Source organism: Centrocercus urophasianus, unplaced genomic scaffold (genome assembly GCF_019232065.1).
Source record: "Centrocercus urophasianus isolate 14NV4802_14NV808 unplaced genomic scaffold, USGS_Curo_1.0 seq_10, whole genome shotgun sequence".
Lineage (NCBI taxonomy): Eukaryota > Metazoa > Chordata > Aves > Galliformes > Phasianidae > Centrocercus > Centrocercus urophasianus.
The window spans coordinates 4,887,431-4,914,496 of NW_024884142.1; the positions used below are offsets into that span (position 1 = coordinate 4,887,431).

Below are 27,066 nucleotides of genomic sequence, written 5' to 3' on the forward strand. Positions count from 1 at the left end.
GGAAGGGAAGGGAAGGGAAGGGAAGGGAAGGGAAGGGAAGGGAAGGGTTGTTTTTTTTTTCTTTAAAGTCCAGTTAAAAAAAAAAAAAAAAAAAAAGACAGGGATAGAGCATGCAGAACTCTGTATGCCTGACAATTAGGACTGTGCAGGAACCTGGAGATGACAAGGTTGCATCTTCTGTCCCACTTCAGGAAGAGGAAGGGTATTTTGCTCCTTGGGGCATAAAACATCTATTTCTTTACCATACTGCATTCTGTTTCTACCCAGAAATGACAAGAATTGAGGCCCTAAATGTATGAGTTTCAAGAACTCAAAAAGTGCATTTTTAGTCCATTGCTGATCATACTAAAGAACTACTCTCACTTTGGTCAAGCTCCTCCTCCACTGAGAGATCAGATTCCTTTTCTCATAAAAAGTTTGATGGTTTTTTTGTGTTTGTTTCTTTTTCCCCTTGCTCTTGGCTCCAAGATGTGCATTCTTCTCTGCGCAGTGACACAACTTCAGCTGTCTGCTGACCCAGCTATTACACCAACATGCTGACAGTGAAAACCAGAAGAGAATGAATCCCCTCGTAGTCTGCACCAAACGCTTCACTAGAGAGCTGTGTTGACTCACTCACACCACACGTGGGATTTTTACACCATTCCACGTTTTTACTGCATATAAAAGGAAAGCAGAAGAGAAAAGAGTGTACTTGATCAGTGTTGTAGTTGGGCAGTAATATTTGCCATCCCACCAAAATAAGCGGTCCTCTTAGGACTGCGTACTTGCTTTTGCAGCAAATATGTAGGACAGCATTTCTACAAATCTAGATGAGAAATCGTCCACATTATTTTGGTAATATGAAGAAAGCATGGCCATGTACCCAAAATAGATGAGAGTAAAAAAAAAACCCAACCACAATTGAGATGAATAATCCGGTGCAAATAAAGAACACTGGGTGCATGTATAGAAAATGGAAACAAGTAACTGAAAACTGCCTGCAAGCATGTCCAGTTGGAGATAAAGCACAGATACTGTTTTCATAGGGATTAACTGTTCTTGACCACTTTTCCCACATGCAAAGCACAACATAATTTTTATTCAGATAGATTGATTTGGCAGCCTCTTTATTTCTAGCAAAAAACTGTATTTATTGTGCCTGTGCAAGAAAAATTCCACTCTTGGATGGAGCCAGAATGTGGTTCTTTCACCTCACACTGACAACTGCCTGCTGGATAGAGCTCAAGAGCTAATTTCTCACTGACATTTCCCTTCTACAGGATCCTACTAGAAGTTTGTGTGCCAAATTAATCATTTCTAAAAGCCTTTAATACATTTGGCTAGGTGTTAATGTAATTTTTTATAAAGAGCGTGTTAAATTCTGTCTTTGGAAACAGATTTGATTACACTGAAGAAACATTATTCTTACAGAAAGAGGTAATAAAGAGGTGTATGACTTTACCAGAAACTGCTTCATACAAAGACCGTATTTCCTCCATTTTTGTTAGAATTATTTTTTTATTCAGCTTTATTGCCCTGAACCTGCTGGAGATTTTCTACTTAATCTTCAAAGAGTAAAGACGGGGTTTCCACACGTGTTCTTTTAGACCATATACTCTCTTTCATGTTCTTTCACGTTTCAAGGACACCCCAGCTTAGTAGATGCTGGAAACAGAGATGATACTTATTCTCCCTGTTCTTGGCCGTGCATGAGCATGAGAACAACTCCAGAATTTATGCCTGTGAAAATAAAATCAGGCCCATTAAACATTGTTTGCCTGCCATGCAGGAAAACTCCAGGGGAAAAGAATCTTAAAAATAAATGAGCAGACGGACTAATAGACCATAGGGGCTAATTTGCAGTGCGGATTTGGCAGTACTAACAAAAGGACAGCAATTTGTTGGGCAACCCACGTTACACACTATATTTGTCTGTAGCAAGAACTAATTGATAGATAAATAATTGCTTCAGTAAGCCAATATTAATATAGCATCCTTACAATTAAATAATGTAACTATTTCCATTATGAACTCTCATATTCAGAATCATATTTCAGATACCAGCAGTTCTTCCAGCTCAAAAAAAATATAAGACACTAGATAAGCTTTGAAGAGCTGGTCACAATTTAAATTGCATTCTTTTAGCTGACTTTTTAAGAACTACCTAATACTGAATTTCAGTACGTTTACCTTTCTCAGACCAAGTGTCACTGAAGTATTAAAAAATCATGTATAGACTTTATATTTAAAGGAGTTAAATACTGGGAACCATGAAGTTCTAAAGCAATAAATGGAGAGTCACAAATTTCCTGCACAAATGAGCAACAAAAAAGATGAGAAGGAAATTGTGTTCAGTACCACGACTGTAATGCTGATGCTTAGCTTTCTGTACCTCTATACGTGCACAAAATAGTAGGGCTGTATTCCTGCAAGACAGCTTTGGGATTTGGTCACCGCTATGCAAGTGTGAACTCAAGGCAGTGGATCACTATCTAAGTTACTTGTTCTCATCAAGAAACTGGAAGAAGTTTAATGTGTGCCTAAGTTTGTAACAGATTTACCAGCTTACATGTAATACGGGACTCAATGAACTGAAGAAATTGGACCCTGAGGAAAGGAGATGTGTTTTACTTCTAAATCATGCTAATCAAGTAGAGGGCACAGCACCTGACCAGCATCTGTGAGAAAGAAAGCGAGAAGCTGTGATTTAGTGGGAGGAACATCTGCATCCCTTCCTTCTAGGGCAAAGGCGTGTGCATGTGGGCAGGAAGACTCTGAAGGGAACCGAGGACACAAGCATTTCCCTGGGACCACATCCAAAGAACATCACCTCCCAGCTACCGCTGTGTAACAGCTGGCTGAGAAACAGCTGGCTGGAGTGTATTCCAGTGAAAAAGAACAATGATAGGAGGGAGGTTGGCTTCTGAAGTCATCTGTGGGCTTTACCTGCAAGGCTTTCACTGCACAGTATCTGGTTTTCATTAATGACATAACCATCTGCACTGACAAGCATTATAAAATCAGGCACTGTTCATTGCTACATTAACAAACACCAACACAACTAAAACCGTTTCCATTACCAAAAAGGTGTAATAAGAAGAGCACAGACGTAGTCAGCATGGACACACAAAATACTGCAAACTGGAGCGTGCAAACATGAAAGGCTCCTTATTTTTAAGCAGTTCTTAGGTATTTGGCATGATCGTTTTGACAAGAAGAAGCAAAACAGTGAGTAACCTTCAAAGAAAGCTGTGATGAGCCATGAGTATGCATACGGATGTGTAGTTTCTTACTAAGGAATAACAGTATTTCTAGGACATATTCTTCCAAAGGGATACAAGTACCTAGAAATAACTTGGTAATTAAATAAGCTTCTGTTGAAAAATGCTGACAAGCTTCATATACAATCTTATTTCAATTAATTTGTTACAAATTTTTATTTTTTTATTTTTTTTTTTTAAACTAGCCCAAATGGACTTTGATACTCACTTTGAGGTGAACTGTAGTGTTCTGCCTATACTGCTGTTTCTGTGGACTGCAAGGAGGTTCTGTTTAAAACTGATTATTCAATTCTGGGCTATCAATGCAGCCAGACAGCCAAGTTTCATGGCTTCTTATACAGTTGGAGTTCACACCTAACTCTTCTGAAAATGCTTCATTTGTATTTCTGCAAAATGGCAACAGTCTCTTCTCATCTGAATTTCCTTGTGTTGATTACTTTATCTTCCACATCACATGGTTTTTTTCTCATTTTGTTTTGTTTGTGACTGAATATACAATTAAGATAGCTAATTCTCATGCCAAGTAGCGGTAAGTCATCAATTCAGCAATCAATAGGTTTGTTGGTGAAAAGTCTATTCCTATGAGCTTTAATTAAACACAAAAAGATGGAAATTTACTCCCATTGAAGAGAAATAAAGTTGATATCCCAAGGTACTGGAAATGTTCAGACTATGGTTAGTAGGAACCTGACTGGAATCTAAACCATTGTCTACACGACGACAAAAACTGAATTTAAGTTAACAACCAGCTGAGCTTCCAGGATTCTCCATAGCCCAGAACCCTCTTAAAACACCTCTCATTTCATTGCCTGCATATCTACAGCTACCCACAGCAGTATGCACTGCAGTGCTAACTGTGACATGCCATGTCTAACACCACAAGCACATGATGCAAGCTGAGATGCAATGGCTAGCCATCGCAGTGTTCCAAACTAATTGAGGTCCTATAATTTTGGAGTATTCCTACCCACTTATAGCGACTCACAAATATCTGTCTGGGAAGTACAGAAATTTATTATTACTAAGGTAGTTTTCTAAAGGAATGACGTATTCACTGGATAGGAGAGAGTAGAATGGGGCTGAAGATGTGGTGTGCACTCTTGGAGTGAAGGGACTCATTCAGAATCCCAGGTTCTGAATGAGACCCTTCGTTTCATTTATGTCTTACGAAACAAGAAAGTGGTTTTCAGGTGTTTGTGTGTAAGTGAGATAATGGAAGCAGATTCTGATACTACTACTGGTCATGAATACAATGCTATGATGTGCATGTATGCTCCCCACAAGACAAAGAAACCTTTTCCCAAACCATGTGATAGGAAGGGTAAGAAACAAATCACCTTACTTCAAAGAAATAAAATGAAGGACTTTACTTATAGTTCAACACATGAAAAAACTGCCAAAGAAACAAAGGGCAACGTCAAGCAAGTGATTCAGACACTGATTTCTTGACTACCCATACGTAATACAGAGAGATTTCATTGTAGTTGATTGCTAAAGAAAAGAATACATCTTAAAAAAAGACACTTAATATCACTAAAGCCTCTCACTATGCAGACCTGAGGGGTTTACACTAGTTTGTGAGCAGCCTGCCTTGTGATGAGAAGGAAAACCCTGAGGTGGTATGAAGGGAGCAAGGAGACACAAAGTTTCAGGGGGGAAGAAGTCCAAATTACTTGAGTTTTGTAACAGGTTTCAGAAAGGCAGTGAACTACTGATCAGTCCTGACAACTGTGCCAAGGACTACCTTAATACTGTTAAAATAAGTACCAGTGCAAGAAACACTAAACCTGAACACCATGACAGCTCTGAAACCTGGCTCTGACCACGGGTTGTTTGCTGTTGGTCTTTTTTTGGAAGTCTTTGACATTTAGGTGTTAGAAGTGGCTGTCTCCTTCATGGCTGCACCACACTTTCTGTATTATCCTTCAGGGGAATCATAACTGTATTCATGAATGCAGTGTTTTCCTACAGAAATAATTACAGCATTCGAAATTCAATTGTTTTGGTTTCTTTGAAGGAATCCAACACAAAGCAAAATTAAGCCATAAAGAAACAAAGTTCCTTATAAAAGGGCATGAGAATTTTTTGGAACCGTCTAGCTTACCTCAAAAATAATAACAATAAAAGAACAAAAGCAGTGATTTACATGCTGTTGCTGGAGAATTTATTCAGACTGGCTTCTTCTATCACTATAAGTTGTAAACTAGGGATGCATGTACGTGGTGAGGTTTTTAAGCATTCAGCTGGACTGCCTTGCCCTGACGGACATATTCTTTTCAATCTTTTGGACACCATTTTAGTTTAGACACTTCAGGAATCACACACAACCACTGCACTATTCAATACTTAGTAATAATCAGAGGTTTTATCCAATCCTTCAAACCCCACACATTTGGGATTTCCAAGCACTGGAGATGCCTTCAGACAGCTTTATGGATCTGTGACCATCCCTCTTTCCTCTCATGGAAGGGGTGTCAGCATACATAACTGAACTGTTATCAGCAGGGCTCATTCCACAGGCCTGGACACTATCCATAATACTATAAAAATAAATGAATTTCTCCTTCTTGCCTCCAAAACTGCTCTTCTAATAATGTCAGGACCCTTACACTCACCACTCACCCATTCAGATTCAGCTTTTAAATAACTGCTTCCTTCAGTGACATTTAGTACTGTGTCTGTTATTATACTTCAGGAGAGGAGCACTCCATACACCAGATCCAGCTTTCAGGACTGGATTTTAAAGAAGCTTGCACCAGACTTGCCAGGACTCAGGGTGACAAACAATTTCAAGAGCTCAGTTCTAAGTTCTAATAAAGATCAGGAATAAAAAATCTCATTAGTTTCAGTGAGTTTAAGATTTCAACCTGAAGTGAATCTATTCTACCTTGTTGAAGGTTCTTAGTACCCAATGCTGTGTTCAATGGCCACAATTACAGAAGAGTTCACTATGCAGCGTGCCAGTCCTCTTAATTACTGTTCTCATTCTACTTTGTAGCTTAAATGTAAATTTAATTTGCTTTCTTACTGTATTTTATTCTTCAGTACAGTTGTTCATCTTTAAAGCTTTGTATACTAAAGACAGACTTCAAAAGATGTTCCACAAAATGACTTCCAGTCAGTGTTTTTCCTGGGATGTGTGCAAGAAGAAATGCAGCAGAAAGGCATGTTACCAGCATCCTCCCCTTCCCCAAATCGTTCAGTCAAGCTTCAAAGTTAACACTGCCTTTGGGGTTTGTCTGATTTTGTCTTTATGTGGAAGGAGCACTCTGGGCCTTTGTTTGAAAATTCGCACAGCACAATCTCAGCTTCTGTTTGAAATATATAACAAATCTTTTATGTGGTTTTCTAGAAGGCCTGCGTTTTGGCAGAGCACCTGACTGTTTGTGTTTACGTGGAAAAAGAGGAGGAGGAAAAATAGGAAAAGCAGTTTGCTAGGAAGGTGAGAGGGCAGCAAGACCGTATCTTTTTTTTTTTTAAATATAAACCAAGTTGTGTATGAAGAGCAATTCTCGTCTCTTCTGGTCTTAACTTTATCACAATCCAATCAGTCTTCAAGGTTGGACTGCAAATACATTTGCTTTTCAGCAATACTTTACAGAATCACAGAATGGCCTGTGTTGAAAAGGACCACAATGATCATCTAGTTTCAACCCCCTGCTACGTGCAGGGTCGCCAAGCACCAGACCAGGCTGCCCAGAGCCACATCCAGCCTGGCCTGGAATGCCTCCAGGGATGGGGCATCCACAACCTCCTTGGGCAACCTGTTCCACTGTGTCACCACCCTCTGTGTGAAAAACTTCCTCCTAATATCCAACCTAAGCCTCCCGTGTCTCAGTTTAAAACCATTCCCCCTTGTCCTATCACCATCCACCCTCATAAACAGCCAATCCCCCTCCTGTCTGTACACTCCCTTCAAGTATTGGAAGGCCACACTAACGTCTTCCCAGAGCCTTCTCTTCTCCAAGCTAAACAATTCCAGTTCCCTCAACCTTTAGAAGCTGCCCTGTGAAACTACCTAAGGTAGTTGCTACAACTGATGAGAATTATCACTATCCACCCTCGTGGACTGTCGTGACTGTTTTCCTCTTTTCAGTTCTGCTATATTAATTTTCCTTTCTCAAAAACTTCAATTGTAGTTCTTCTAAAAGGTTTTTTTCCTCTTTAAGCATCATATATTTCTAACTATTCTGTGTATAGTTCTCTCAAATATGCAGATTTTGACTAAATATTTGAGGAATGCCTTAAGCATCTTCACCTAGCAGATTGTTCTACAGTCCTCCCACCAAGCAAACCATTCACTGATGCCGCTACCTTAACTCCTATTTCTTACTACACGTGCTGCTTCCTGCAGAGCCATCCTGTAATGGCCCTGTACCAGAGATATTCTTTGCTTTGCTAGTTTGCATCCAATGCTATTTCTAATTGACTCTAATGTAACAATAATGGTTTTATTATCCCATATCAATTTAAAAAATTCAATAACACAGGAGTACTATTAACCTATTTAACGATTTCTAGAATCCTATTTACAAATAAAGACATACGCATGTGGTTTTCTGAGTTGCAGGTAGCATTATGTGCCCTACTGTGCAGGAACACACTACCATGTTGTCCAGGAAGACTGCAAGCACTGTGAATGTCATTTTTTGGAAAGTATCAACAGCATATACAAAATCAATATATCAGTAGATACATCAATTTTTTTAATAATCTGCCTGATCTTTAGCAATACAGCAGTATTGGCATAGCATTCCTAAAAATTACTCTTGTTACAGGGATAACTTCAGTGGTCAGATGGCACTTGCAAAATCAGCACAGCTCTTCCAGTTAACAGAGATATATCTCAGGAAAATCAGCTTTTACCAGAGGAACTGCATCTATGCTCAGGTCATCTGCAAGCACAGTTGTGCTGTTCTGGATTTCCACTTTTTAACATGCACTGAGTCTGAAATGCAGCTGTAACCTAATATTTCAAGGAGCAATATGCCCTCTTCAGAAGGATGCTACTCCATCTTGAAAATTTGGATAGAGAAGAAGAAGATGCAAATATACCCATTTACATTTCAACAGATTTTTGAGAGTCTTTTTTTTATGCACATTAAAATGAGCAACTAGAAATCAATTCCCTTCAAGGCAGGAAATATGAGATAGAAACCAAAAATAAGACAGCTATTTGACTGTAATTTATCAAATGGCATTACTATATTTTTCAGTTACACGCTATCCATAAAGCCCCAAAATCTAGCTAAATAATAGATGTGCAATAAATTCACTGAGCAACCCACTTTATTTAATGCTAGCTTGCATTATACTGTGACTCTCAGCCCTACCCTTCCAGGTAGGGGACCATTGGTGCTTGTTTCTGTTGTTAATAATCCAGATGATATACTTCTCGTGTCCAGTGACCTAGTTCCAACAAGTATCACAATATAGAGGCCTATTTTCCAGTTAATAAACGTGCATAATTCCTGTGAATATTACTACTGTTTATGCACACTTGCACACTCTAGGGCATATTCATCCAAACCCAGTGATTTCAAAACATCTGAAGCAAAATTTATTTGGCCCTCTGGACTGAAAGAAACCCTAAATAATGATGGGAACAGTCCAGCATGTTTTATTTGTATCTTTCATTTTAATGAGAATTTTGCATATTAATTCCTTCATCTCTCTGCCCACAATGCTAATGATGTTTTACATAAGATAGAAGAACTAAAGAGTTCTTAGAATAAAAAACAAAGCAACAACTAAAAAACCAAACCAAACCAAAACAATAACCATAAAAACAAGAAGGAAACAAGCAAGGATTTAGCTTAATGGCTAGAACATTCACTTTGGAGATTCAAACTATGTTTACCAGACTGTCCACAGACCCACTAAGATACTTAATACTACTTCTAGCAGCAAGAGTTTGGTTGGAGTGCTGTGAGCAGACCAGAAGGACTCATTTCATCATGGGTAGAGAAAGGATGCAGGGGGAGTATTAGCAGATTTAAACTCCTTACAGAGACATGCTAATTGATTCCAGATTTCCTACAGCTTGAAGAGTACTTAAAGCAGAGTGGTAAAGATAAGGCTCTCATATTGCCTTCCTTAAGAGAAAAAGTTAAAAGGACTCCAGTCACTTGATTTTGCTTTGACTTCCAATGTCCTAGATATTTCTCTGCAGGAAAGGCTTAAAGGCCACCACTCCCACATGGAAACAGATGCATATACCCTGAAGAAATGTTGAGCCTCATACACATTCCTGTCCTGAGCATTACCCTGCGGTTTTGCTTTGGCATACTGGCTTATGTCAACCTGCCTTGATGTTTAACTTTCTCAGAATGGTATCCACGAGTTTCTTCTGCTGCCATGCTCTGTGTAGGCTGCTGGGGCAGCTAACGTGGGGCAGTATTTAAATCTCTTGGTGGTTCTGGGCCTATAGTGCATAAAGAAGTCATCAGGAAATTAACTCAAAAATTGTACAAGCCTTCAAATAATTCAGCACCTTGGAATTTGACATGAGACCTAAGAACTGGCCAAAGATTCTGCATCTGAACAAGAATCTGTGCACCAAAAAGCATACCAGAAGTTTTGATGAACCTACAAGACTACAAACAATGCTAAAAATACAACAGTAACAATTATATTTCCTCTTATTTGATGTTTATTTAAACGATTGTTCTTGATGAAATATTTTCTATAAACACTGACACTTAAAGTGCTGCAAATAATTTTTGTGTATAGTCCATTTGCACAACTGCTATTTATTTTAAGGACTGCCTGATTTGTATTCCTAATGGAAACTTCAATAGCAACCATTTCCATGCCAAGCTACAGTAATTCCCCCTTTTAGTCAATACAGTCTTCATCTACATCAGTAAACAGCACAGTACTATCGACACAAATACGCAGTGAAACAGTTTGTGCTGAGGACCTGACATCCACATCACACACGTTCTGGATGCTTTAACTCAGACCAGTGCTAGCCTGGATCTATGAAGGAAGTGCATGCCTATGAGCAGGCACTAAAAACAGCAATACATCAGGTGTGATTCCAGGATGCATTTTCTAAAAAAGTTTCATCCACAAAACCACAGCTTCTGTGCCCTAGGATTGTGCACTCACTCTGTGACTATGTAAAAAATAAATAAAATAAAATAAAATAGAATAAAATAAAATAAAATAAATAGTAACGAGATAATCAGGACATTCACTTTAAAATAATGCTCCCGTGAATCCTAAAACGTGTTGTTTTTTTTTTTGCTTAAGCTGAACATATCTTCCATTGTATATGAGTACAAGAAAAGAACTTCCCTAGCATCTTAGTACAATGGCCAACACTCTTTTACCAATCCATGTGAAAATCTATAGAAATCTTCTTCAATAATATCCTTTTCCGGCCAAGAACTAAAATGTCATCTCTCCCACTAAAAGTTCACACAGAGAAATTATGAAGCAAAATGAGCTTCATACCTTTTTACCCCAACTACTCATTAAAGGAACTGAAATGTTATAAATGTTTGGATCTCCTGTTGGTGGTTTCCCCCGCAAAGATTAAATGTTGAGTTTGGGTTTTTGTCTGCTACCAGGCAGAAAACCCTACAGATAAGAGGTCCCCATTCTCAGACAGCCAAAGGCCATTAGTTTAGAAGAAATTCTGCGTCAGAAGGAGAAATAAATGCCTGGATTTACTACAGCTAATCGTATTTCTCTTCTGCAAATTGGAAATAAATATATGACAGCGACATTACAGAGCAGATCTCACAAAGCATAACTACCAAAGCAAGGGAGACCATCTTATTTGGTGTACACTTCTAAAAATATGTAAGGTCATAAAATTAAAAGCCAGATACTACAGCTCCCTATGAATACACGGCTATCTCCAAATTTCAGTACTCTTGTACTCTTCATTTCACATTTTGCACTACCATTTTGTAAATTTAATACTGAAATTACTCTCTGATGAGTGAAGTATCTCGTGAATTATCTGTGAACACTTCAAACAGCCTGTTGAAGGGAGGAAGTCCTAGCAGCTCCGAGCTATTTTGGAAGAAATTATCCCTCAAAACACACAAAATCGTTGATAAATCAATCAATCAATCAATAAGCAGCTTTCCCAAAAAGAAAATTATGATTTCTAAAAAGTTAAACACTTGACATAATTTATTACTTTATTGGGAATATTTTATAGAGGCCATTTACATTCCTCAGAAATACGTAAGAGAAATTATTAGATGTCTAATCTCAGGACTGTACACCAAGTACTATTCAAAATAGAAGCTATAAATTATCAGTCAATAACAAGCACAATACCTGAGGCAGTAAAAATTCTTTCAACTGAAAATAACAGTTATTAAAAAGTCAGTCTTTTTTAAGAAAAGGATTGTGAGGCAACATCTCTAGCCATTAATATTAAAATATGTAGACAGAGGCTTATTTATGTAAGCTGAAGTTAACAGTTTTTGCGAGGGCACTCATTAAAAAGAAGGAGCTAGGTGAAAATTTACAGTCATCTGATTCAGGGCTGAAGAATTTCAGGATTGGGCTCTAGTACATGTTTAAGGAAAAAGACAGTCCCACTCCTCTGCAGAAATCGTCAGTTTACTCAGTATTATCTACTCACATTTGAAAAGCTTTTTTAAAATTTTATTCAGCCTGACATTGTATTTATGAACTGTTCTGATCCTATTCTTCATCACTGCTATCCTGTATTTTCCTAATTAAAATTACTTTGAAGTCTCTGACCTTCAGGCAGACACTCGATTCTGAATTAAAATATAATTATCTTTGTAACATGAACACACTTTTAATGCAGCCCCCATGCACTTCTTGTTACAGACTAAATGCATACTAAATATAAGGAAAAGGCTACGTTGCATTTGATAACATAATAAAGAATTAGAAGAAAATAAACTGAGCAACCTGGCTTTCCTTTCATACCTGTCAAGACACAGTAGGGAAAAAACAAAGGCAGCATTTAAAATTTAGAGAAGGAAATTCTTTGTACAAAGTGCATAATGCAGGACACACTGCCACAACAGCTCACAGCTTTTGTTGGAACTAACAGAAGGACAGTGTAGGTCCATCAGTCACAGGGTTGATATTCCAGTGGTACTACACAGGCAGTGTATGGATTACTGAACTGAACTGCAGCCACTCACTGAAGGTGAAACAGGCCCGTAAATTACAGAAAGTGCATTTCTTTGCATAACCCACAGGTTTTTTTTGTTACCGTAGCTATCAGAAGAGTTGGCACTGTGAGGGCAATGCTTCCTATTAACCTCTCTATATTCACCACTGCTTCTCCCAGGAATTCCTTAGTCTAGAAGAAGGGCAGCTCAAGACCATGTGCTGCTTTGCACCACTTGTAACCTCTTGTAAAGCCAAACAGGAGGAAATTAATAACTTACCTTTACATAAAGCTGCTGAAACTCTTCAAGGTTCAGCCTACCACTTGGACAGTCCTTTAGAAATCCTTTGTACCACTGTTTTAGCTCATGTTCATTGAACTCCGTGCTCTTCACCAGATCTTCCATCACCTCAGGGGCCAGCTTGCTATTCTGTTTCCCCATTCTGCCTTAAGAAGAAATAAATTAATATAATTAGCCAAGTTGCAGTGATCATTTTAAACTCGATTAGGGACAAAACTCAAACGCATCACTTGTTTTGCAGTCACTCACTGCTCCTTTTAGTCAAACACAGCTTTACAGATTCCCCCAGTGAACAGGAAGCTAGGCTATGTTTGAACATCAGAGGATGAAATGGTGAAAAATACAACGTACATCTATCATTCAAGGCCTGGACACAGATGGCTCATCTACCTTCAAATTAATGATGAAAAGAAATATCTTGTCTTTAATAACAATATCACCTAAGTGAAAGATTTTCTTTCTGGTTTGGTGAGATGATTCCCCATCCTTTGGAAAGTACTATCTCATTTCTGTAGTGCTACTACCACATCACAAAGTTGCCTCCATATTAGTGATTCTTATCATTCTTAGCTTTTCTTCATACGAAAGCTGAAAACATTGACTTCACTTCTTTCATTTTTTATTTTTTTTAATGTAACAAAAACTTTTCACATATTCAGGGATGTCCACAGAATCTTTCTCTTGACAATGTCTCTGATGTGACATTGGCATTAGCAGCTACTCCTCACAGGTACAGGGCTGTTGAGAGGCTGCACCGTGGGGAAGCAATGACACAGACAGCATCACTGTTAACTCCAGAGGTATCCATCACATTTGTCATACGCACCTTGCATTCATGGATACAAAACACACAGAAACACAAAATATGCATGTTTGCATATGTAAGTACAGAACTCTCAGAGATACTGATTTTGACCTTTGTTTAGAGATAGCTTTAGAGATAATTTGTTAAGAAATCCTTTCCTTTAACCTGTTCCAGTACTACTGAACTACAGTTAGCTCATGACAGGAGATGTCTCTTAGTTACTTTGTAATTGCATGACACACGGTACTTAACTTGTCCTGTACAGTGCTGCAAAGAGATGAATAATTTCTTGCCTGAGCCTAGCTTAGCATTTCCATTTTTATCTTCCAGTATAGCATCTGTCTCTAGTGACAGCATTGCACTGAATGCATTGGTTTCTAGTCCACAGCATCACCCACTGCTGATATTAATCTATCGCTTCTGGCATCTTCTCCTATTTCTATGTTTAGTTTCTTTCCCTCAGAAAGAGGTACTTTGTTCTGTTCCAGCAAATCAGTATGTTTAGAAAACTTCACAGGAACCATCCTTGATCAGGCACAAAGCTTCTCATTCCTCCCCACTTCTGCATGACCAATACATCCCCAGGTGCCATGCCACCAGCAGCATCCCTAGCACCAAGAAGGGCAATGTCGTTCTACAAAGCATTCAGCTCGTACAAAATTGAGAAATCCAGTCTTTGGAAAGTACAAAGGTCACTTCAGCACAAACATTGGAGAGTTAGACCTTTCTGTTAACTCCCACAGGCCTAACTGCACGTGCAGGTGTCTAGTAACTGGCTGTTATGCTGAATGGCGGGTTGCAATTTATGGCATGTAGAACACTTTCCCCATCCTTTTTTTGCCTTCTTTTCTTCCTTCTCTAAACAATATTACCAGTCATAAGGTGCTTTGCTTAGGACCCAGAGGATCCTTAAAAATTCTCATCAGTTGTAGCAACTGCCTTAGGTAGTTTCACAGGGCAGCTTCTAAAGGTTGAGGGAACTGGAATTGTTTAGCTTGGAGAAGGCTCTGGGGAGACAGCACTGTGGCCTTCCAATACTTGAAGGGAGTGTACAGACAGGAGGGGGATTGGCTGTTTATGAGGGTGGATGGTGATAGGACAAGGGGGAATGGTTTTAAACTGAGACACGGGAGGTTTAGGTTGGATATTAGGAGGAAGTTTTTCACACAGAGGGTGGTGACACAGTGGAACAGGTTGCCCAAGGAGGTTGTGGATGCTCCATCCCTGGAGGCATTCAAGGATGAGGTTCTGGGCAGCCTGGTCTGGTGGTTGGCGACCCTGCACGCAGCAGGGGGTTGAAACTAGATGATCACTGTGGTCCTTTTCAACCCAGGCCATTTATGATTCTAGATCTCATAATTTAGCCAGGTATGCTTTCAACTATCTCATTTCACTTGGATCTTTAGCCCCATTAATATTTACCTCAGTGTTAAAAAAAAAAAAAGCATCTTCAGATGGGCAGAGATCCAGTATTTCTGACTGACAGATTTTCTATTATTGCTAGTGTAAAAAACACTTGTCTGCATTCACTGTGTTCTGCGATGGAAGCAGACAGAACCTGTTCCACAGTTTCCTACGTTATTACTGCTAGTGTGGGCACAAAACATGGAGCATGTCTGCATGTATGTAAGAATAAAGAGCTAGACGAACATCCACATATGAAACCTCTTCTAATATCAGATACAGAGAGACAATTGCTTTTCTGCCTTGGTGATGCAGGCCTCTAGTTTTGGTAAGATTCTTGTTCAGACACAGGTTGTTCATTGTGTCCTAAAAATCTTCCATCCTCTACTAAATCAATGAAAAGCACGGCTTTATAATAAAGACCTTCCTAAAGTGTTCCACAGAAACAAACCAGTATTTGAAAAAGGTATAATTTGGGACTGATGGGCTTTGTACTTTTACCTGCTGCTCCAGTACAGTATGGGACATGCTGTGCCTTGCTCTGTTTGAGATGAGGGATTGCACAAGCTGACCAAGCTGGTCACAGTGCCTGCCTGTAATTAGGCACCCATTCTTTCTTCTCGATTCAAAGCTCTTTTCCTACAGAATTGAATTACAATCTGTAAGAATGCTCAAGAGGCTCATATAATTATCAAATATAAACGCACACTTCTGGCTCTGGGAGATCCAGCTTATTTGGGAATAAAAACTCAAATACATAGATTATCCAGTTAATCACATTCTAACATCTTCTGGAGTTTCATTGAATCCCTTACTATTATTGAAAAAGTACAATCACCCATTAGCAATGAGTATGCCACTGCCAACACATTTAATTCTCTAAAATGAAAACTACTTTTAATTAACTTATAATCATGGTTTCCCAAACATGTTTGTTTTTTTTTTTTTTCCTTGTGAAGATCTATGAATATGCATTAGGAAAATACAGGAGAGCACAGCTGCACAATCACTAAATCTTCAAGAGGAAAGGTCACTCTGCAAGCATTTCTTTGTCTAGCAAATTTTATTCTTTCAAAAAACAAATTTGCTTCCAAATTCCATGCTTCCAACCACGCAATGTTACTATTCAAGCAGTGTTATTCATTTTCTGTTGCATTTTCTAATCAGCAAAAAAAAGTGAGGGGAAATAAAGAGAAAAAAAAAAAGGCAACATGCTTTGGTTCCAAATAAGTATGGGGGAAAAATTCATGATAAAGAATGAATGAGCGAGGTGGGTGGTTTTGAGTATGGGTAAAGGTGTCTAGCTTGTTCTCAGTGAAATTTCTTTAGTAGGAGAATGCTTATTAATATTAGCAAGAGCAATACAATGCAGGTTAGAGATCAAGAAAAATACTGAAACTCTTATATTGTGTCACACACAGCAACAGCAATAAAGGCTGAACTTAAAAGAGACACCCTCTTGGCTGAAGTGCATCAGCCACCCACAGACATCGTCCTCCCAGAAATGCTTAGGGCAGCAGGACGCCGGCTGTCACACAGCAGCACCTGAAGGGCTGCTTTTACACTTGGAGGGTCAGTTTTAAAAGCTGGAATTTTATTAAAGAACAGATTCCAAACCTGGGGCAGCCCAGACTGTGCCAGCAGCAGGCAGGGAAAACACGAACATGCCTTCCAGTTCTCCCCTGATGAATCATTTGCTCAATATCTTTCCTGCAATGCTACCCCATGTTCCACACGAGGTTTAAAAACTCCCTGCTCTCCATACGGCCATCACCCAAATCCCCTGGCCAACGGCAGGGCTTTTCCCTGAAGTATTTTGCAGCTATTCCCACACAGGTCCGTCAAGTCTGCCTTTCCCACATGGTTTGCTAGTACTGAATTACCAGCGTGAGATCAGTTAATAATGAGATTAAAGTTCTGATTATTAAAACCTAAGCAGAAGAAAAAAAAAAGAAAAGTTGAATTTCAATAGCAAAACATGACTTACGGAAGCTCCTTTGCTCTTTAATGATTTCAAAATAACTCCAAACTGATGGTAACACAGATCCAATCCCACCTGCTTCCTTTTTCCCTTTCACTCTATTCCCCTTTGGTCTCCTCGGCAGGTTTTCAATTTTGAAAGATACCAAGTGCAAACAAATAGAACTCTGCTTGTTTCTATGGAAGAGTAAATAGTACTGCTAAAGATGTCATATTTTGTGCTGAAAAAAGGACCTAAATTCCTTTGAAAAGACAGCAACAACAATGTCCAGTCAGGTCTCCAAAAATCCAGTTTTTTGCCTTCTTGCTTGCTTTGCTTACCACAGTTCTATAACACTATTTTCTTACCAAGTTGCATTAAGAGTGTTACCAGCAGGTGGAGAGAAGTGATTCTTTCGCTCCGCTCAGCACTGGTGAGGCACACCTGGAGTTCTGGGTCCAGTTGTGAGACCCCAGTACAAGAGAGACTTGAGCATGCTGGAGAGACCCCAGTGTAGGGCGTTGGAGGGGGCTGGAGCATATGTCATACACAGAGAGGCTGTGGGAGCTGGGGCTGCTCACACTGGATTTCGGAAGGCTCAGGGGGGCTCCTATCAATGTGCAAGTTCCCAAGGGGTATTTAAAGAAGACAGAGAGAGGCACTACTAGTAGTGAGCAGGGAGATAAGAGGCAATGGACACAAACTGAAATTCAGGAAATTCTGAAAGCTGTAGAAAAACTTTTTTTTTTTTTTTTTTTTAAATGGGTACAAGTTACCCAAAGAGGTTGTGGAGTCTCCACCCCCAGCAATACACAAAGTCCTGCCTGAGAACCCTGCATGAGAAGGGTAGTACAGGGAGTACAGTGTCTCCAGAGGTCCCTTGCAACCTCACTGACTCTGTGAAACAATTAGGGAGAAATGTAGCAGACATACGGCTTGACTATTGGTATCCCCAGTAGACTAGTTTCATTAAATTTCCTCCATAGGTAGCTGGGAATCAAAAGGATCACTTAGAGGTGATGACCACAGTCACCTCCTCCCCTTATCGACCCCAAAGGAGTCCAAGCAGATTCACCTATGACCCTGGGCACAGATACCTACCTGCCTCTAAGCACTGGGACTGCCCCAACTTATCAGTACATTTTGTCTGCTTTAACACCTGCTGGTTTCCTGCTCTTGCTTTGCCAGTCATCCTGCATGACCTGAGGGAGAAGGTCAATCAGCATCTCTGCAGCTACATGGAGTATGTGCATTAAACGAGTCCTCTAGTAAGGCACACATTTTTCTTGCTCTTGCCTGGCTCGGAGAAATGGGAATGAGTCGTGTGGACTATGCCAGAAGCAAATGACAACACTCCCTTTGCCAGCTCAGCTGTGCTGGCAGGCACTCATTAGGTTGGAAGGAAAGCTGTGCTTCATCCCCACCCCTCTGCCCACTCCCAGCCCACAACCTCCTACACAAATGTGCTGCCTCCTGGGTACTACATGTGAAATCCAGGCACTAAGCAGGCAAGCATGGTGGGTGTCTTTGCAATCTTTGACACAATACAAATCTATTAATGGTACATTAAACACTGTATAGACTCCAACATACACAGATATATAGGGGGAACAAAACCCAAAGCAATTAAATGCTGGGGAAAGCACAGAACTATGCATATAATTCACAATAACAGAATAATTTTCCCTTTATTTTTGATCAGGCTGTTAACTGAATTTCCAGCTATGTGCTGCTAAGAACTGTAACTCTTGACAGCTCCCAGCATTGTTCCTTTCTCCTCGGGCTTCTTCTGCCACTGCCCTTTCTCTGCTAATGTCGGCATGAAGGATGGATGGAAGCAGCTATCGAATCACACAGATGCTTCGATCCCTCACATACACTTACTGTTTATTTCACAGAAGAAATCTGGATCCCCATCCTGTCACAAACAGAAAAGCCAACAATCTCATCCAAAGCCCCAGAAGAGTATGAGTGGAAGAGGAATTTTCCCATCCAAACCCCACATACGGGCTACAATTGTAATGACCCTATCAACAGCACTGCTTCCTTGGCAACTTGTGAAGCATCTCTTCTCTTGAGCTACCATCACCATTTCCAAGCCATTCTGCATGAAGCAGGGATGACCTCCAGCTATGCCCTACCCCACTGCAGAACCACTCTGCACAGGGAATGCCTTTTCTACCTCCAACACATGAAAAAGATGACAATCCTTCAGACAAGGTAGTCTTGCTAGTGCTGTATGATACCGTAAGGATCTTGTGATGTAGTGGCATCAAATTACTACAACAGTTTGAAGGCACCAACATAGTGGAAGACCAACAGGGACAAGCAGTGCAGAGGTCTCCCCCTTACACAATTCTAAAGCCCTGTTAGGAAATTTTCACAAAACATATTGGTTTACACCAGGGAACAGTGGAAAAAACATAATTAAGCAAAATTTATGTGTATAACCCCATACTGATGTTCAGAACAGTCGTAACATTCTGTTGATAACATAAGCCATGAACTAAGTCTGAAACAAACAGGCTAGCTTCTGATAACATTACATTACAGTAAAAACTGAATAAATCCAGTTATTTTAGATTACTCTACTGACTTTACTAAAGATCAGATTCAGGCCTGCAATCTCTCTGCATAAAAGAAATGGGAAAAATAGAGGGTAATGACATTAAGGAATGCAATTATCCAACTGAATTGAATAATAAACGGAGAGTAGAGTTTGGTTTAAGCAAAAGAAAAGATATATATATTTTTAAATGATATTTGAAATGAGATGGATATTCAATTAGATTCAAGCAATGATAATAATAATAATAATAAAAAAAAAACATTTGAAAGGGTAAAAGCTGCAAAGAAGGATGCTTTAACATAACAACTGGTAGGAAGGGCTTTTTTTTTTTTCTCTAGGTGACTAGGGAACAGAAATTAGATTTATTTTATTAAAAACGAGGAAGCACTGGAATTTGTTTTCTGCTGAGTGTGAAATGAAACAAGATGGGAACTCTTTACACTTGAATGTGCAAATTGAGAGCAACCCTAGACACACCAGTCACTCCACAGTTGATCCATTCCTGTGGGTCACAGTAGGGCTCTTAATCAAAGCCCAACTCCAAGGCCAGCAGGTTGTGATCTGATGTACATCGCAGGGTACTATTTCTGCTCCTCTCCTCATCAGGATTAGGAAACTGCTCACAGCATGCCATGACTGTCTTTTCTCCTTTGCAAGTGGACACATGAGAAAATTTGTAGCATAAAGCAGAGGCTCCTCTGTGTCGGTCAACAGGAACAAAGAACTCAAAAGAGCTTCAGGCTCTATCACTTAGCTCTACCCTTGTCAGACAGGGACAAAATCTCTCCCTCACTTGCTCTTTCTCTCTATTTAGACCAGAAGGAGGGCATCCATATGTCTACAGAAAGTATTGGCTTACAAGCTTAAGAAAATTTTTACTGAACTTTTCCTCCTTAATTCTTTTTTGCTTCATTTTATGCCATAAAATAACTTTTTTTTTTTTTTTTTTTTTTTTTTTTTTGTCGTGTTCATTTCTCTTTCTCAGCATTCAGACAGCATTTGGTGACCTATTTGAGATCTCCTAGACAATTGAGAGAATCATTCCTGAAGGGAACAATAAATATGCTTGTTAATGGTTAGTGTCAGACAAACACGTAAGTGCATCTGTTGCCATAGTTTCATTTTGCTACTGGCCCAGCCTCTATCAGCTGTGGTCATCAGTAAGTAACATGGAATGTGAGCTGTGAAGAAGTTTCATTTATCAGCATTTGGATTAATATTTTCTAAACTGGCCTATTCTCTCAAATTTTGCCCTCATTACTGCAGTACATCTACTGCACATTTTTCTACTAATTCATATGCTAAACACCTTTCCACATTTACATAATGGTTAGTATGATCATCCAGAATGTTCCACCAGTAGAGCTTTGGATTCTGTGACAAGTTTGTTCTATGCCTTACATCGAACGTGATTTGATTGACTGGTCTGAGGTTTTATTTTAGATACTATAGCTTCCAGAAGGATTTTCCATGCCCTCAAATCTATGACTTTCTGGACGTCAGGAATTCAACATGCCCGCTGGAACAAGTTGCATTTCAGCACTGATCTTTAAAAGATGTGCATTTTAATAGCTGATTTTTAGGTATTTCAGAGACTTACTGACTATTCCACCTCTTCTGGGACAGCTGCTGCAAATGTTGCTTGTTTGGAAGGCAAAATTGACAACTGAAAAGTAGAGTTTTCCTGAGTGAGTTCCACTCTTCTTTTGGAACCATGGGACCCCATTTATATATAAATACACATAAAGAAACACATCTAATTTTCTTATGTCAAACTAGACCAGCATTGCCTCTGCCTGAGAAATTGATTTTTTTGTCAATTTGTAGACCAGAGTTTATTCAAATGTTGTTTTTCTTGATTCTTGATGCTTGGGGATAAGATTTCTTAGACTTCAGACATAGCCCTTGACCACATTTACCTACAACCACTTTTTTTTTTTTTTCCTTTAAGTTTTGTTCATTTTTAAGTAAGTACTCATTTATTCCAGACAGTATTCTGGAAAAAGAATACGTGTTTTCATTCCACACATACTTCAGTCTGATTTACTAGCAGTTTGCATTGCTGCTAGTTTAGTCACTGTAACCTTATGCTTGATATGAGAAAATTAGCAAAATTCTCTACATTTGTATGTTTACTAAGAGTTCTTGCTCACCTTCCAGTCTTATTCTAATTTGGGTTTGAAGTCACCACTTGCCTTTCTAGGACCATGGAGTTCTGCTCATGATACAAACTTTTTATCCACATTCCTCATCACCATCTTGCTTTCCTGCCCTGGTGGATGAATCACATTGAACACTAGCTATTTAAAATGTTAGTTGTCTTTGGTCCTTCTGCAGTCAATGGAGACGGCCAGCAATCTTCAGAGTGATTCACTCCATGCAGAGAAAGCAGTCTGTAAGAGGCAGGATGAATATATGTATGTCTATTTTAAGACAGGATGATTCACTCTCTACAAGTGTTTCCTTCTTACTGATGGTTGTACAAGCCACATGGCAAACTCGCTTAGATGTGAAACTGGTTCTTTAGATGCTTAAATTGAAGTGAGAAAGATCCCACCATGCTCATCAGCAAGGGAGAACGTAGAATTGAAATGTTGTTTCTGAGCTGACTAGGAAGCACGCAGATTTTTGGAGTCGATTGTTCCTCTGAATTAAAACTTCTATTCAGGTGTGATGGATGCCAATACAAGTACAGTGTACTGGTGTACCAAATACAGGCCTTCTTCTTTATTGCTATTTACTTCTAACAAGATAGTGGAAAAATCAGCTCTTCCCTCATTTCATGTCCCCCAGAATGAAATAGTTTTAAGCAGCCAAAGTGCAGAGATCATGCTCCTGAATATCTTCTCATTGCGCCCCTGATGTCAGCCAAAGTCCCAGCCTCAAAGAATGAGAAAAATATGCATTAAATACAATATTATTCGAGAAGAAACTTCACTGTGAGCATCTTAACACTGTGTAAAAGGTTGGTCTAAAATAAATACAAGCCAATACAAATAGATAAATTTTACATCTTTTGTTTCCATTCCATCCCTGCAGGAAAAGAGCACATTTCAGACTCTGGAGTTAGTTTGCCTCTGCACACACATCTCTGCCCACTGTGAATGAGTGTTTTACAGCTGATGACTTTGACCTGAGTGCTAAACAGCTACATTACTAAAAACCACATGACTGCATTATGATAGATATTAACAGAAGAGGTTAGCGGGAAAGCAGATTACAGCTTTTTATTTTACTAAACCCCTTTCAGAGTCTAAACAAAGCGCTCACGTTGTGGGTAGTGATCCATTGGCACACCGCTCGCTCCAAATTCATTATAAACCAATCGTCAGAACTATCCCTTGTGACTGCTTCAGATGGAGCATGATTAAATGCAGAGGAAATACATTACTGAGAAGATGAATCAAGATTCTGCGGAACGAAATCAATGGCTTTACGCTTTCGAGCTGGACACTGAAGGGCGGTCAAACACATTACTCACAGAAAAAAGTGAGCAAATGAATCACATAAACTGCTTGAACAGGAAAACTGCAGTTAAAGTTTGACTGGCAGTATGACTGAGTAGAAAAGAAACACGGAAGAAAACCTCAAAATGTTTCCTTCAGAAATAATTTCCAAACAAAAAGTGCTTAATTGCTCTTGTATGAATTACAAAGTTTTTTTGTCGCTTTCGATTTTTACAGTTTGAAAGATTTGCTACCTGACAGCTTGTTTGCACCTTTTTTCATGTAGGCAGGCTGGGAAACATCTCACAGCAAAGAAGCATGAACTCATGCTTTCGAGAGTATCGACTGCTGTAACCTAAGCCTGCTTGGTCAAGAGCAAAAAGTCATCAGAGAAATCCTGCTCATCTAAATTTAAGCATCAGGCTTCTATCTATAGGCTCTCCCGCTGGACCTCTTCAGCAACGCCTTCCCTTAACCCGTGTTCATGCACAGTGCTGTGCACCTGGTGGTTAGCAAAGAAAAAAGGTTTTTTTGGCCTAGATGAACCAGTTGATGGTCTGCTACACCATGCTTACCAACAAGCTGTCAACTTCCCCATTTACCCATGCTAGCCTGCATGCAGCCAGTAGAGTGAACAGTCAGCTGTCATGTCAGCTCAAGGAGACCTGTGCAGGGAGCCTGTCCTTACAGGCTGTCCCTTTGTTATTTTACAGCATGACACACAACAGGTTTAATCACAGCTGAGATCTTCAAGTAATTTCTTAGCTGTGACTAGCATCGTTAATGGAGACTGGAGCAAGAAGGTCAAGGCTGGGGATGCATGAGTCTGAACTAGTGAACTAGTCCCTCCAGGCCTGAAGTTAGAAGTATTCATTATGCGTGCTTCTTCCTTCAAGAGTTTCACTTTCCAGAGCTGTCAATCTAATCTGTATCATAAAACACACAATTGATTCAAAATACAGAAGTGGCTATAATGCAGATCAAGAAAATGTTTTTCAGCACAAAGAATCCATGCTACATGGACAAATGCAGCATAAAAAATGCACACAATCATTACCATTCCCTATTTCCTCATTAATTAGTGCACGTTATTTGAAATCAGCCTGATAGGTAATTTAGATGAATCTCACGAATCATTTCTTCTGGAAAAATGGAAGTACTTTTACAGATGACCGAACTCCTAGCAAGGTTATATATTTATGGGGAAAAAAGAAAAGGAAAGAATGAACTTCGACATGAATATTGATAGAAACTACAAAATGATCAAGAAGGACAGAGCAAAAGGAAAGCTGCTTCTCTCCGAGGAGACTCTGTGTCCCTGATACAGGAACCTCATTATTATTTCATGACCTTAATGGCAAGCCTTTGAGCCTTGTGTATGCCCTTCATAACTTAAAATTTATTACAGATATAAAGCAGCGGATCGAGGATGTGCAGTAGTTGAAAGCCGCTAGCTATTCCAGTTTTTACTTCTTTTATGTTGTACAATTGTTGCAAAAGACAGCAAGGTAAAAAAAAATGCCACTTTTCATACATCCCAAGTGTGAATCACAGCATATGGTCTTTCTGTTAAAAGATAAGCCAGAGGAGGTAGGGATAGAGAGAAAACCTCTCATGCTAAAGGACTGCATAATTTTATAATTTCATACATTAAAAATAATTGGAACAATTTCTTCCAACTGTTTTCAATGAGAGCTCTACTGGAATAAATTTTTATAGCTGGTTATTGCAGTTGTGCTAATAAAGCACTCATATCCTTGCCCAGCTGAATCTCTGTGTGCACAAATGCCTTTTTTGTGGTGAGAAATCAAAGACAGACAGAAATCAGTGAGAGGCAAAATCTCAATTTCACTATCACTTATCATGGCCAAGTACAATAACATCTATTTTGCTGAGGAAGGAGGAGGAAAAGGAAGAGACCTGTACAATAAAGGACGTATTTGTAGAACCACCATGTCCAGAACTTCTGTGCCGCATCCTGTAAAACACAATAAGCAGTGTACACGGGGGTTTTTTCCTACTTGAAAGACATGATTGCTTTTCAGATAACATTCTAAGTGCTGTTTTTCTAGGACACACAGTTCAGGAGTTATCTCTCTGGAGGGGAGAGAAAAAGGTGAATAAAAAAATGCTTGCAACATTTTTTATTTGGACATCCACGCGTTCAGAACTCCTCCAGCAAAATACACAGGAACAGGCAGTGGCAAAATATCCAACAGAAGACTAGAAAGCAGTGGCAGTGCAGATGAAAAACATGAAAGAAAACAAGTGAAAGCTATATAAATATTTAAATTATAGCACTACGAAATTCACCAAAAATACTGCCTGAATTCCTGGTGTTTATTATCTACCGAGATAGAGAAATTGACAGAGGCTGCTACAGCCTGACAAGCTGGTTCGGAATCCCTGTGATGGTCTCTAAACAGCAAATCTAAAACACCAGCTGCTGTTCCATTAAATGGCCTGGGAAAATAAAATTCTGTTCAGATTCAGATAGATACAGATATCTATATAGCAGAACAGCCTGCTCTATAGATAAAGACCACCTGGGAAAACTACTTCAGGAGAGCCAGCAAGAAAAAGACAGTAATACAGGATAAGCACCCTGGAAGGTAGGATCTATAATTCTAATACTCAGAGGGTAAAAAGTTTGTTCCTAATAGGGCTGGCTGTCATTGGGTTGTCCATGGGAATAGATGAGGTCCCCAAAACTGGACTACAAGGGTGATGGACAGAAAAACAAATAAATAAAATAACAAAATAGTAAAAAAAAAAAAAAAAAAAAAAGTTCAGTTTTAAAGAGCGTTGCAATAGCTGAGACAACTTTGAGGGTCTTGCTGAAGCCAACAAGAGAGTCTGTCTCCAAGTTAAAGGGGGATTCAAGGAGACAACAAGCAACAAGGAACTGCCTGGACAGCATTCACACGGCTGTGTTTTTCATAGCAACTGCTCTCCCAGGTGACAAGTGACAGAAATGGGTGGAACGCTTCAATTCCCTTCTGTGATACTTAGCAGCTGCAACTGCATTGACAGCCACCCTGCCCTACGTAGGTATGTAGAGTTTGGAAAGCTAGAAATATCAAACACTGTCTTCCTTGGCATTGCATCATGATTGCTCCACTCACCACTGGGGAATGCTGAAGTGAAAAGAGTTATGATAAAATATGGCTGTTGCTCTCTCTAATGATTTCAGAGGCTGGGAGTGATTTTGATGGTACCATTATTTATTTGATATTTCTTATGCTTCTGCAATAAAGTACACAAACTGCTGCTAAGAAAGAACAAAACTATCTTGGATGACGAACAGATAAATATCTTTTCGTTATAGTCAATGCCATCTTTACCATTTAATTTTATCCACAGCTTTTTTAACTTCAAAAGCGCCCTGAAACTTTACAATAGAGATCCCACCTACAGTGGAACCCAATCACCTGGCTTGAACATCCTCTGATTTGATTTGCCTATAGTACAGTAGATATTTAGGCCAATGGAGATGCAGTCATCTCCAGACAGCGATTCAGCAAGCTGAGCTAAGACATTTCTCTCAGGATGGAGTAAGTCATGGTATGGAGGTGCTGCTTTCTCTCAACTCTCCAGACTATCATGTTTAATAACCGTTGATTAAATTAGCTTTTCTGAATTTGTTTGATCCCTTTTCGACCACATTTATATCCTGGTCTCCACAACATCCTGTGGAAATCAGTTCCATAATCCAATTAAATGTTACACAATAACTTCATTGGTGACCCTATTTCTTGCACCGTGAGAAACAGTGACTATTTCTTAATCAGCTGCTCCTCTTCGGTCATGACACAGTCAGACTCCATCTAGCCTCTATTCCATACTCCTAAGAAACTTGGTGTCTTTCTTCTGCACTTTCTGTGATTGTACCAGTTGTTTATCATACAAGTGGCTATAATCACAGACAGCACGTTCCACCTGATCAAATACTGGCATATTCTTTGGATCAGGCCCTGTTTGTGCTAAATGCTATACTGGAAGAGCTTTTACTTCTCTCCAGCATAACAATACAGGAAAAAAGATAAAGGAAAAAAAGGATACAGCTCAGAAAACAAGGTAAATACATAATAATAATAGTAATAATAATAAAGCAGCAAGAAACAGTGCTTAAAAGCTATTGTAGCAGTTGCCAGGAGCTTGAAACAGCCGGAAAATCAAATCAGAGGATGCAATATAAAA

General features: G+C 39.3%; 1 protein-coding gene across 2 annotated transcripts in view; it reads right to left on the minus strand.

Moving 5' to 3' along the window:
- VSNL1 (visinin like 1) overlaps window positions 1-16,973 on the minus strand; it is a 45,358-nt gene extending 28,385 nt beyond the window's left edge. The window contains exons 1-2 of one of the 2 annotated variants that reach the window (XM_042820196.1): window positions 16,879-16,973; window positions 12,662-12,824 (exon numbers count right to left, since the gene is read on the minus strand). In XM_042820196.1, the coding sequence (XP_042676130.1) occupies window positions 12,662-12,823 (162 nt within the window). In that variant the 5' untranslated portion in view covers window position 12,824; window positions 16,879-16,973. Of the gene's footprint in view, window positions 1-12,661; window positions 12,829-16,878 lie in introns of both variants that reach the window. The other variant, XM_042820188.1, reaches the window with a different exon arrangement.
- Window positions 16,974-27,066: the final 10,093 nt, after the last annotated feature.